Below are 12338 nucleotides of genomic sequence, written 5' to 3' on the forward strand. Positions count from 1 at the left end.
CAGTAAGTTCGAGGCCAGCATGGACTACACAGCAAGTTTCAGGACAGACAGGGCTACACAGAGAAACCCTATCTCAAAAAACAAAACAAAACAAAAACCAAACTCCAGTCCTCATGCTTGCAGGGCAAGTCCTTCAACCACTGGGCCCCTGTTTATTGAAGACTTTTAGAAAATGTTCTTTCTTTGGAGGACAAGGCTACTGGATTTCCTGGCTGACATCATTAGACCTCCTCCATCGTGCCCCAATATCCTTGAGCAAAGGACTGCATGCCAGGAAGCTGGCTAGAACACCCTTATGCTAGCACTGGCTATTTTGAATATTCTACAGATGTGCAAAGCTAAAATACAACTTCAGCTCCAAGAGGTGTGGCTTCAGCAATGACGTTTGAAGAAGCTTTGGGTAGGCCATTCCTAGCAACTATTTGTACCAGGTCAGATGAGCACTTCCTCTGATAGTCTAGCAAAGGAGACTGTGACTGTTACAAGGAAAAAAAAAAGCACTGCTTTCATTGGTATAGCTGCTATCCTTCATTTGGGAAATGACCTGTTCCGATTGGTGCAAATGGTTGACTTCTGATTATATATAGGCTGTGTGGTTCTCTTTGTAAACAAGCTGGGAGATTTTTTTTTTTTTTTGAGACGCCTGTGTGTACAGCAGATTGGTTTCAAAGTCGTTTAGGCAGGGGTGACCTCAGAAATCTGGATTCCTATCTCAGCTTCCTAAATGCTGGGACTATATCCGGTAGGAACATTTCTTGTACCATTCCAGCACTGGGCCAAAGAAAAGTTTTTGCCAGAGATCTTTTTTTTTTTTTTTTTTGAGACAAACCAGAACCTGCTATGTGTTATATGTGTTATGGAATAATCTTTTTGTACACTGTGAAGATATGTCTTTGCCAAGCTACCTTCTGATTGGTTTAATAAAGGCAGACTGGCTGGTAGCTAGCAGGAGGTATAGGCAAGACAGCAATAACAGGATGCTGGGAAGAAGGATGGAGTCTTGAGAGTTGCGAGCAGATGCAAAGAGAAGATGAACATGCTGTGTTGAAACAAGGTACCGCCACGTGGCAGAGGGTAGGTAAGAAATATGGGTTGATTTAAAATGTAAGAGTTAGCTAGTAATAAGCCTGAGTTTTCGGCCAATCATTTATAATTAATAAGTCTCTGAGTGGTTATTCGGGAGCAGCTGCCAAGACACAGAGAAACTCTGCCGACAACTATGCAGATTAGACTGGATTCAAACTCACAGAGATCCACTTGTCTCTGCCTCCCAAGTGCTGGGATTAAAGGTGTGTACCACGATGCCCATCCTTTCTCACCTACTTTTCTAGATTTGGGTGGGCTGGTATGGCAAGGAAAGAAAGTGAAGACAGTGAAGACAATGGAGACACAGCAGCAGAGCTGCAAAAGAGGCAGCAATGGGGAAGCAGCTGTCATACGGGTCTTCCTCTGGACTACCAGCTCCTGGATAATGACATGGAGGCTTTTTACTAATTATGAAAGCATGGTTTTAGCTTAGGTTTGTTCCCAACTAGCTCTTAAAATTTAAATTAGCCTGTTTATATTAATCTGTGTTCTGCCACATAGCTCGTAACCTCTCCTTGGTACAGTATGTCCAACCTCCTCCGTGTCTGGCTGGCAAATCCCCCACCTCAGATTCTTTTCCAGGGTTCCTATCTCTGTCTGCAAGTCCAGCCTATCCTCTCCTGCCTAGCTATTGGTCATTCAGCTCTTTATTAAACCAATCAGAAGGTGCCTTAGCCAGGTGATATAAAACAGAGACACATCTTTACACAGTGTGCAAAGATATTATCAAAACAAGCAGTAGAGCAGTAGTAGAAACAGTGGCAGCAGTGGCTTTAAGAGGCAAGGGTCTTAGCCTCTTCTCGGAACAGTATCACTAGCCATTGTCAAAGGCTGGGAAATCTGGACACTTAGGCCCAACCGAGAGCTAAAACACTATAGTCACTGTAGTGCCAAGGGTCCCAGTCGGTATTTAAGGCTGCCTAGGATCTGTAATTATTGCAGCTGTCAGAAGTTGAGGGTTAGGAAAGCTGTCAAGGACCAGCCCTGGAAAAACTCCAGATACTATCTTGGGAGAGCAAGGACCCCAAGCAACAAATTAGTAGTAGAGGCACAAGAAACACCGAATGGAATACATTCCTGGAAAAGACCCCAGTACTGAAAGAAACTTTCTTTCAGAGAAAGAATCTCTGCCAGGATTGTGTAGCTGCGAAGGTCAGTGTCCTCTCACCTGTGCTAACAAATGTGTCAGTAGAAGGTAAAGATAATATGGAGTCTCAGAGAAGCAGAGAGGTGAGGAAGGAAGAAACCGAACAGGGTGCTAGAGAGCTGTGTGCAGTGTCTGTCGCCAGACTCCCCCAAACCTGCAACACTAACTACCCATTTTGTCCAAGCCTATTTAACCCAGGCTTCTATCACTGAAGAAGTGCTGACAAATGCCCCAAAGTTGGGCTTTCTGTAAAGTCAGAGGCTGAATTCTCACCGGGAGTCCTGCACCATCGGGTTCTGAACCCGGGGCTAAGTGGTAGCAGGCAACAGTCCGGACACCGAACTTCCAACTCTGCGTGCTAGCCGCGTGGCTCTGATACCACTGGAGGCAGAACAGCGGATGTGAATCGGCTGTGAGTCGCCGCAAGCACTTAGATTTTTTTGGGAGGTGGGAAGGAACCTGCACCACCCTACGTGTGCCCCAACACCTAGGCGAAATCCCAACACCGTGGTCCACAATGCCTCGCGCCCAGATCGGTCCCGCCCCCTTCAGCTGGGTCCTCAGCTTCGGATTGGTCGCAACGACTTCCGCTTTCCAAGGGGGCCAGGCTAGTGGCCCTGGTAGAGGGAGCGGAGACTGAAACCGCTGGCGGCATGCAGGGCCCTGGGGTGGTTTCGGGGCTCTCGGGCGAGCGAGGGTTGTTAGAGCAGGAGGCCGGCGCGGACACCGAGGCGGCGAATCTCCTGCCATTCCTAGAGCCCGGCGTGCGGGCAGAGCTGCAGGCGGTCGCGGCGCAGCACGTGTTGGCGCTCACTGGTTCCGACTCGGGCCGCGCGCTGTTGGCAGGACAGGCAGCGCTGCTGCGGGCTCTTGCCGAGCTTGCCGTTGCTCCGGCCCCAGCTCCTTCCCGCGACGCTTCCCGCGCCCTCGTGAACTTGGCTGCTGACCCCGGCCTGCACCAGCAGCTGCTAGCGGCGGACCCGGAGCTTCCTGCCCGCTTGCTGGGCTGCGTGTTGGACCCTCTATGGCCCTGGGCTGAAGAGGCGGCTGCGGTACTGGCCAATCTGAGCCGCGAGCTGGTGCCGTGTGCTGCATTGGTGGAGAAATTGATGGTCGCTGAGACTGAGCGCCTGGGTCTGGAGCGGCTGGTTAACGCGCTGTGCACGCCCAGCTACAATGCGGCCGCACCCCTGCATTACCTGGGGCCGCTGCTCTCCAACCTTAGCCACCTGGCGGAGGTGCGTGCTTTTCTGCTGGACCAGGACAGGTGAAGCCCAGACGCCTACGCGGGCGGGGAGGGGGAGTGGAAGTGGACAAGGACAGCAGTGATGTGGCCTTCCAACAGGTGCGTGGTCCAGCGACTGCTGCCTCTTACCCAGTACCCAGACTCCTCGGTGCGGAGGGGAGGAGTAGTGGGAACACTTCGGAATTGCTGCTTCGAGCATGGTACGTGACAAGGAGGGGATTGGGCCATTGCTGGGTAGAGACAGGTCCCTCGGGATCCAGCGAACCAGTTTCTTGACCCCTTTCCTTGTTTCCACCTCCAGGACACCACAAATGGTTGCTCGGGCCCCAAGTTGACATTCTCCCCTTCTTGCTGTTGCCCTTGGCTGGGCCTGAGGAGTTCTCCGAGAAAGAAATGGACAGTGAGTGACTTAGGTGGTTGCCTCAGGGTTGTCTAGGCTGGAGGGAAGGATGCAAGCTAGGGGAGAGGGAGAAATGTACAGGTCTGGAGTCCTTTCAGAAACCTTTGGGGGGGTGCTACGTGCACTCACAGACACACGAGCACGGCTCGGTGTCCAACAGCTCCCACCCTCACTCCTAGGGCTGCCTGTTGACCTGCAGTACTTGCCACCAGACAAACAGCGAGAGCCAGATGCTGACATCCGGAAGATGCTCATTGAAGCCATCATGCTGGTGAGCAAGGGTCTGTGATGTTAATGCTCCCTACAAAACATATTAGTATCTGAGGAGTAACCCTTTTCATCTCCCTAGCTGACTGCCACTGCGCCTGGTCGGCAGCAGATACGGGACCAGGGTGCTTACTTGGTCCTTCGAGAGCTACACAACTGGGAGCCAGAGCCCGATGTGCGAATGGCTTGTGAGAAGCTTATCCAGGTGAGCGCAGGGTCAGAAAGGCTAGGGACACTGTGCCCACAGCTAACGAGCTGCTCACCCGCCTCCTCTGCTTGCAGGTGCTTATTGGTGACGAGCCAGAGGTTGGCATGGACAACCTGCTGGAGGTGCAGGTGCCTGAAGACGTGGAGCGACAGCTGCAACAGCTAGACCAGCAAGAGCAGCTAGAGCTTGCTCAAGAGCTAAGAGACAAGGGTGCCCCACGGACTTGAGGCTCTTCTGGCTGAAGTGCCAGCTCCATGTCTACCTTTGCCAGGGTTCCTTCAGGGCTCTAGGGTAAACACCCAGTAAATGCTGAGAAGCTCAAGAGCACTGCCCGTTCCTGTGCCCTGCTGCACCCGGCAAGAATGCAGGCTGTTCAGTGCTGCACTATTGAGCTGGAAGTGGCCAGGTCTTGTGCCCTAGCTGCTTACACATGAGGCAGGTAGCTGATGGCCACTGGACTGTGAGGAGCCTTTTCCCCAACTGTGGTAGGGCTGAACCAAAAACATTGCAAGCCCTGGGCAGCCAACTAGAGCTTTTCACTCCTGAAGACACTGAAGGATCTGGACATGGGTTGGCTTAGAGGTACCAACCGTGCTGTGAGCCACAGCCTTTGGAGTCCTTTTGCTTTCCTTTGCCCAAGACCCCCTTGAAAGACAAACCACACTTGAATCCTAGGCCTGTCTTTGGATCACTGCTGGTTACTGTTTTTTCTTCGCTTTCTCTGCTCCACCCATCTTTAGTCTTTGATTAGCCTCCTTAGTCCCAGGTTGAATTGGACTTAGCCATTTAGATAGAATCTGCTCCTCAGTTAGCTTCCTTGAGCATCAGTTGCCTTTCAAGACATCCAGACCCTCCTACTGGTCACACCTTGCCTACCTCTGCAGAGATTTTCCTGGGTGTTCCTGAAGCATTTATTCTTATACACTCCTATCCCAATTTATGGGGCTACTCCCTCTATACAGTCTTTCTTCCTCATTCTGTAGATAACCACGGCAAATCTTGCCCCACTGTGTCCCCCTTTTTGAGGCACAGATCTTGATCCACCTGTGTGAAGCTTTTGTATGCTGTTCCCTCTCAGCAGTGGGCTCTCCCAGGTCCCTGGGGCCCATAGTCTTCATGGGAATTTGCGGTGTTCCACTCCATATCTCTGAAGCTGGAAAAGTGCTTATGCCGTGGCTAGGTGTCTCATTGGATACCATGAGTCTTCCTCCCCACCGTGATGCCCTCCAACCCTCTGTTAAAGCTTTGATACTCTAGGTACATGTGCTTTGTAAACTGGTGTTTTCCCTCTGACCCAGATTCCCAAGGAGGTACCCAGAGGCCACCAGCCCTCCCTGTGTAGATAGCTACATCCTCAGCTCCACAGAAAAACATTTTTATCTGCCCATACCCACCTACCCTCAATTGAGCAGATAGTGCCCAGGCATGTTCCTGTTGGGGAATGTGGGGCGTAGAGAGCAACTACCTGCCATGGTGTGCCATAACCCAAGGCTGGTAAAACCTATTCCTCTGGTACAGGTTTCCAGATGCGGCACAGCTGGACCAGAGACTCTCTCCTTAGAGATGACCTGCCTCTGGAGGTGCTGCAGCTTTTGCTTCTGGTACATCATATCTCCACGAGGCTCTGTGTTACCAGGGCCTATTGCCGACTGGGAATGCTCCTGTTCTGCAATAGACCAAAGCAGAGGGTCATGTAGAGTGTTAGAGGCACTCCCTGCAGCCCAACAATCACCGTGAGCCATGCCCCACCTGGTGTAGCACCAAGCGTAGAGGACAGTATGTGTTCTGCAGGTAGCATCCAGCAGTGAGCAGCCACCTGCTGTAGGCCCAGGCGTGCACACGGATGCAGCTGAAGCAGCCCTCTGATCAGGTCCCGGCACTCTACATGGGAGGGCTCACCACTGGAACCTGCCAGTAACCCTGACCCACACCCACAACTAACAGAAATGGTGGCAGCTTGAGAGAGAACCTTACCAATCTGGCAAAGATTCAGGAGCTTCTGCCCACGATCAGAGGGGTACTGAGGCACAGAGAAGGGGTGGGGTATCCTGGACTAGTGCCATATTCTTTAGTAGGATTGTTATCCTTCAGTCAGTTCTACCCTCAGCTTTCCCAGCATGCAATGTGTGGTATGGTACTTTTCCAGGTGATGGGGTGGGGTGATACTGTTACTCTCTGCTGTGGTTGGTCCTGGTCTCTGGTTACTCACCAGGCATGAGCTGGGGCTTGGGAGGAGCATGGAATGGTGTTGCTCACCTGGGGACAGCCCTGGCCTGAAGATGGGACCACGGCGAATCAGTTGTAGCATGCGAGGGGGTTGGTGTTCCTTGAAGGGCAGCTTCCCAGACACCATGGCATGGAGGATGATCCCTCTGGGGACGCAGCTTCCTCAGGGTGCTGGCCCTTCTAAGCCCACCCCTGGGCCCTGCAGGGGGTGCCTGGGGGTACTCACAGGCTCCACAGATCAGCCTGCTCACCATTGTACTTCTTGCTCATGAGAATCTCTGGGGCTGTATAGGCCACAGAGCCGCAGAAGGTGCTCAGCAGTGAATTCTTGAGCCCCATGCAGTTGGCAAAGCCAAAATCTGCACACAGTATGCAGGCAGGGCAAGGCAACACAGGTGATGGACAGGAAGGAAGAGTGGGTTCAAGAGGGTATCTGTCAGGATGGTGGGGTCTGGGAGGGGGCTCTGAAAGTATGTTACAGAATGAGAGTGAGGGAGAGACCAGGTGGGGCCCCTTGTGGGTGTGAGTCAGTGGGTTTGGGCTGTAGGTAGGAGCTGAAGGTCAGGGCTAGGTCAGAGTTGAGGACAGAAGTCTGTGGGACAGTAGGAAGTCGGAGGTAGGGGTCCAGAAGTAAGCTGAACTAAGGGAGCCGTGTGGGCTCACCTGTCAGCTTTAGGAAGCCCTGGTCATCCAACAGTATATTTTCACATTTTAAATCTCTGTGAAGAAGAGAATGTGGGGCTGGGCTCAAGTAGGTTAGCAGCTGCCCAGGCAGGCAGGTAGGCCAGATGGCGCCCTCACCGATGCACAATGCCTGCATTGTGGCAGTGGGCCACAGCGCTGACCAGTTGCCAGAACAGCCTTCGGGCCTCTTCTTCCTCTAGCCCTGGGCAGCATCTGAGGTCTGACACTGCATTGATATGCTCCAACAGGTCACCTCTGGCTGCCAACTCCAGTACCAGGTAGGAGCGCTGGCTATTCTGGTAGGTCTCGTACAACTGCACCTACCAAACACCCCCATCCTTCACATACACCGTCTTCTGGAGGAAGGCCTGGGCCAAGAGTGCTAGGACTGTTAGGTGTACTAGATCCCAATTATGGGTGAGAATGGGCTCTGTAGGCAAGGGCAAAAGGGAGATTTTCCAGGTAGGGAAGGGGAGCCAAGCATTGGTAGAAAGCAGGCGTGGCAAGGACTCTCTTACTATGTTCAGGTGCTTGTAGGTGACATTGAGTGATAAAATCTCACGGGGCAGGAACTTTCTGGAGTACTCCACTGGGGCTTCAGCCGTGGACACAATCTTAATAGCTACCTGAGAAAGGCGGAGAGCAGCAGTCAGCTGTGTAGAAGTTCCTCAGAATAGGCCCGCTGTTTTTTTTTGTTTGTTTGTTTGCTTTGTTTTGTATTTTTATTTTCGAGACAGGATTTCTCTGTAGCTTTTGGTGCCTGTCCTGGAACTAGCTCTTGGAGACCGGGCTGGCCTCAAACTCACAGAAATCTGCCTGCCTCTGTGTCCCGAGTGCTGGGATTAAAGGTGTGCGCCACCACCTCCCAGCTGGCCCACTGTTCTTTACACACATTGCTGAATCTCTCCCAGCGTCTGGGTGAGCAATATTCTCGAAATGTGGTGCCAGCCCCACATTTCTGTCCTGGGCATACACTTTGAGAGATTGGAGAGCAGAGCATGGGGAAACTGAGAAGAAACAGGACTTAGGAGGGAGGTCCTATAGAGGAAGCCAGGGTGGGGTACCTGAGGAACCCACAGAGGTGGCAGGCTTCCCTCACCATAGTGTGGTGCTTGTCCCGCAAGTCAGAGAATAGCTTCGGGTTGTGCTTCATGCGCTCACGCGTTGCATAGGCCAGGTAGACCTTGGAGAAAGCACCAGAGCCAATCTTCTTGGAGGAGAGCAGGTAGCCATTGTCCAGGCATTCTCGAACTTGCTCCGTAAAGACCCTCTGATGCAGCTCACGACGACTGTTGCTTCTCAGAGATGGCAGGGTGCCACAGAAGGGGGCTTGGTGGGCCAGCTTAGCCGGGGGTAGGGACATCGCCAAGGGCTAACTCAGAGGGCAGGGACTGGGGAAGCAGGAGGCCAGGTGGAACCCACAGCCCCTTGGAGAAAACAGTTTTCTGAAGGCTTATTGAGTTTAAAGCTAAGAGTGTAAGTTGAAAGGCTCAGGGGAGATGAACACAGCTCTGGACTGATTAGAGAGTGAAGACTCCAAGGAACTGGGAATAGGTTCTAAAATAGAAGGTTCTAGAAATGCACCTGCATTGTGCCCTCAAAGTTATTGAGACCTGACATGTCTGAGGCTATCTTACTGGATTAGCCCTATCTAATGCTGTGCTCCCCTTCTGTGGGGTGAGAACTCACATGAAGGGTTAGCACCAGGATGAGGCTTTTGTGGACCACTCTACATGTAATTGAATATAAAAGACCTTTAAGGATTTATTTTCGTCTATTTATTTTACACACCAACCAGTTTCCCATCCCTCCACTCCTTCTATTCCCTCCACCACCCCGCTTCAACCCCTACCCCCAGTTCACTCCTCCATCTCCATTCAGACGGGGTAAGGCCTCCCATGGGAGTCAACAAAACATGGCATATTAAGTTGAGGCTGGACCAAGCTCCTACCCCTTGCATCAAGGCTGGGCGAGGCATCTCACCATAGCAAATGTGTTCCAAAGAGCCAGTTTATCCGTCAAGGGACAAGTACTGGCCCCACTGCTAAGAGCCCCACAAACAGACAAAGCTACACAACTGTCACCCAGATACAGAGGGCCTAGGTCAGTCCCATGCCAGCTCCCACAAGCTCAGATCAGCTGTCTCTGTGGGTTTCCCTGTCATGATCTTGACCCCCTCCCCTTGTTCATATAATCCCTCCTCCCTCTCTTCATCTGGACTCCCAGAGCTCAGTCCAGTATTGATTGTAGATCTCCACATCTGCTTCCATCAGTTGCTGGATGAAGGTGCTCTGATGACAATTAGGGTAGTCACCAATCTGATTACAGGGGAAGGTCAGTTCAGGCACCTTCTCCATTGTTGCTAGGAGTCAGCAGGGGTTGCTGGGAGTCTTTGTGGGTTGCTGGGAGTTTCCCTGGCAGCAGATTTCTCCCTTACCCCATAATGGCCCCTCTATCAAGATATCACTTTCATTACTCTGTCCCTCCATCCTGCCCTCAACTCGACCATCCTGATCCCTCATGTTCCCCTTCCCTTATCCCCTTCCCTCTATTCCTCCTGCCTCCAGTTTACCCAAGAGATCTCATCTATTTCCTTTTCCCAGGGAGATCCATGCGTCCTTTTTAGGGTCCTCCTTGTTACCTCTATTTTCATTATTTTTAAGTGTGTGTGTGTGTGTGTGTGTGACAGAGAGAGACCCCACAGAAGTTTTGTATCTCCTGGAGGTGGAGTTTTAGGTGGCTGTTTTTCTTTGGGTCACCTGGTAACGGGTGTTAGAAACCAAACTTGAGTCCCCTGCAAAAGCAGTATGTGTTCTTAATTGCTGAGCCATTTCTCCAGCCACTATACATCCTTTATTAAAGAAGTTGGGAGGGAGTTGGGTGTGGTGGCACTCTATCAAGCAATTCAATTGAGCACTCTATCGAGGCAGAGGCAGGTGGATCTCTAATTTGAGGCCAGCTTGGTCTATAGAGCAAGTTCCAGGACAGATAGAGAAACCCTGTCTTGAGAAAACAAACTTAGGAAGGGCTAAGTCTTCTAAGGATATAAAGAGGTCAAAAGAGATCAGCCAGTGTTTCATTCTTTGAGGGGGTGCTAAGGTCACAGAGTCAGAAATGGCAAAAGAGTCCAGTCCAGGATCTTCTATCCTGGCCTTCCTCTACTGGATTTTGATTTTTGACCCAGGCCAGACCTGCTGCAGGAGACCTATCTCCTAGATCTCTCTTCAGATTTGAATACATCTTCAGGGCAAGCACAGCCACCACCTCGGACCGTTCACTCAGAGCACAACATCTACCATCACTTTTCCTTTGTTCTGAACTCCAGAGTCACGGCTGACCTTTACTTAGGATGCGCCATATGCCAGTTGCTATTCTAAGTCATCATTTTAGCTGCATCTCTCTGATCATGTATGATTCCCTGAACACACTTCTGTGTGTAGTCTTTTTCTTTGGGCTGCCAGTTCACACAAATAATGAAATTATCAATTAAGTATGAAAGCTCAGCCTTACCTTAAGTTTGTTCTGCTAGCTCTTTTTTCTTTTTCTTTCTTTTTTCTTTCTTTCTTTTTTTTCTTTTTTTTTTTTTTTTTGAGACAGGGTTTCTCTGTAGCTTTGGAACCTGTCCTGGAACTAGCTCTTGTAGACCAGGCTTGCCTCGAACTCAGAGAACCGCCTGTCTCTGCCGGGATTAAAGGTATGAGCCACCACTGCCTGTCTTCCACTGACTCTTATAACAAATTAACCTGCTTTTATTAATCTATATTTTACCATGTAGCTTTTTACCTTTTTTCATACTGTGGGTCTGACTCCATGCCTCATTGGTGTCTCCTCTGGACCTCAATTGTCTCCTTCTCTTCCTTTCTCTCCCTGGAAATCCCGCCTTTACCTCCTCCTTAGCTATTGGCTGTTCAACTTTTTTATTACACCAATCACAGCAAATACATTTTCACACATTGAACAAATGTCTCTGCTGTGAGCTGGAGGGACCAGCATATTGTCCTGAGAATATTCATCAAGACCTGGAATATGGTAGAAGTCTGATGAGCCCTGGAGACTTGTGTCTTCCTGCTCTGAAACCTATAGCTGGATGTGGCAGGCCTTGACTATAAGGCCTTGGAATAGCCAGGCCTGAACTGTCAGATTTATTTTTCTATCCTTGTTATCCTGTGAATTTTTAGAATGAATGGCTCATAACTTCCATCCTTGTCTTGGAAAGAAAAGAAATATGGAAAATATGCACACAGTAACTGTCCTTTGGCTAATCTGGAGTTTAGGTAAAAGGAGATTGTTTCTGGGTTTTACTACAGGTTAGCAATCCAGAAGTTGGAAAGGCTGTGGGTATATGCGCCATTGGGTGAGGATGCTTGTAGGCAGGTGCCCATTACATGTAGAGAACAAAATGAAAACACAACAACTCTGTTGAGGCCACCAGTGCCTTTGAGCTGCTGCTGTCTACTCAGAGCCCCTCACCTTCCTGGCTCCCACCTACGCCAGAACCCAAATGGAAGCTAGCAACTATCTGTCTGTCTTTTTTCCCCTTTGGTTTTTCGAGACAGGGTTTCTCTGTGTAGCCCTGGCTGTCCTGGAACTTGCTCTGTAGACCAGGCTGGCCTCAAACTCACAGAGATGCGCCTGCCTTTGCCTCCCGAGTGCTGGGATTAAAGGTGTGCACCACCACCACCTGGCAAGATTTTACTCTTAATTGCATGAATGTGTGTGTGGGGGGGCGCTTTAGTGTGCATGCCTGTGGAGCTTAGAAGCTTTGATTTCACCTGGAGCTTGAAGTTACAGCTGGCTGTGAGCTGCCCAGTGTGGGAGAGAGGAGAATGTGCTCTTCACTGCTGAGCCACCTCTCCAGTCCCTTTGCATTGTCTTTGTCCTCTTCTCTATCTGCACCCTTAGTAGTCCATCGACTCCACTGAGTTACTCAACACCGCATGTACTGGGCCTTATGATGAATGATAACAGTAAAAATTAAGTTGTGATCCATGCTGGGCAGTTTGTGTGGTTGGGGAGGGAAAAGTGACCGCTGTGACTGTGGAGGGGCATGTTGGGCTGTTGCCATAGCAATGCC

The 12338-nt window shown here is 50.7% G+C and overlaps 2 protein-coding genes across 3 annotated transcripts; one reads left to right on the top strand and one right to left on the bottom strand.

Annotated features, from left to right (window-relative positions):
• Positions 1-2820: 2820 nt before the first annotated feature.
• Positions 2821-5045, top strand: Hgh1 (HGH1 cochaperone). 2 transcript variants are annotated; one of them, XM_085678291.2, is made up of 6 exons: positions 2821-3471; positions 3579-3627; positions 3781-3879; positions 4059-4150; positions 4229-4351; positions 4429-5045. In XM_085678291.2, the coding sequence occupies exons 1-6, from the start codon at positions 2887-2889 to the stop codon at positions 4579-4581; spliced, it is 1101 nt and encodes a 366-aa protein (XP_085534417.1). In that variant the 5' UTR covers positions 2821-2886; the 3' UTR covers positions 4582-5045. The 2 variants fall into 2 exon arrangements, with proteins under 2 accessions (XP_085534417.1, XP_048310511.1); XM_048454554.3 differs by having other exon boundaries at positions 2823-3500; positions 3579-3679.
• On the bottom strand, positions 4838-8791 carry LOC125413308 (testis-specific serine/threonine-protein kinase 5-like). The gene is given in 9 exon segments (XM_048454555.3): positions 4838-5955; positions 5957-6020; positions 6104-6235; positions 6611-6726; positions 6807-6939; positions 7244-7299; positions 7382-7584; positions 7783-7890; positions 8364-8791. Coding segments are annotated over 9 exon segments (1176 nt in total). The 5' UTR covers positions 8628-8791; the 3' UTR covers positions 4838-5855.
• Between the last annotated feature and the right edge of the window lie 3547 nt (positions 8792-12338).

This window comes from Myodes glareolus, chromosome 19, assembly GCF_982192425.1.
Source record: "Myodes glareolus chromosome 19, mMyoGla1.1, whole genome shotgun sequence".
NCBI classification, from domain to species: domain Eukaryota; kingdom Metazoa; phylum Chordata; class Mammalia; order Rodentia; family Cricetidae; genus Myodes; species Myodes glareolus.

What these genes read in the sequence shown, in the direction of transcription:
- Hgh1 (XM_048454554.3), top strand. Translation starts at nt 2,887, where the DNA reads ATGCAGGGCCCTGGGGTGGTTTCGGGGCTCTCGGGCGAGCGAGGGTTG. An exon ending in TTTCTGCTGGACCAGGACAG is followed by an intron (nt 3,501 to 3,578) that starts GTGAAGCCCAGA and finishes GCCTTCCAACAG; the next exon opens with GTGCGTGGTCCAGCGACTGC. An exon ending in CTCCGAGAAAGAAATGGACA is followed by an intron (nt 3,880 to 4,058) that starts GTGAGTGACTTA and finishes CCTCACTCCTAG; the next exon opens with GGCTGCCTGTTGACCTGCAG.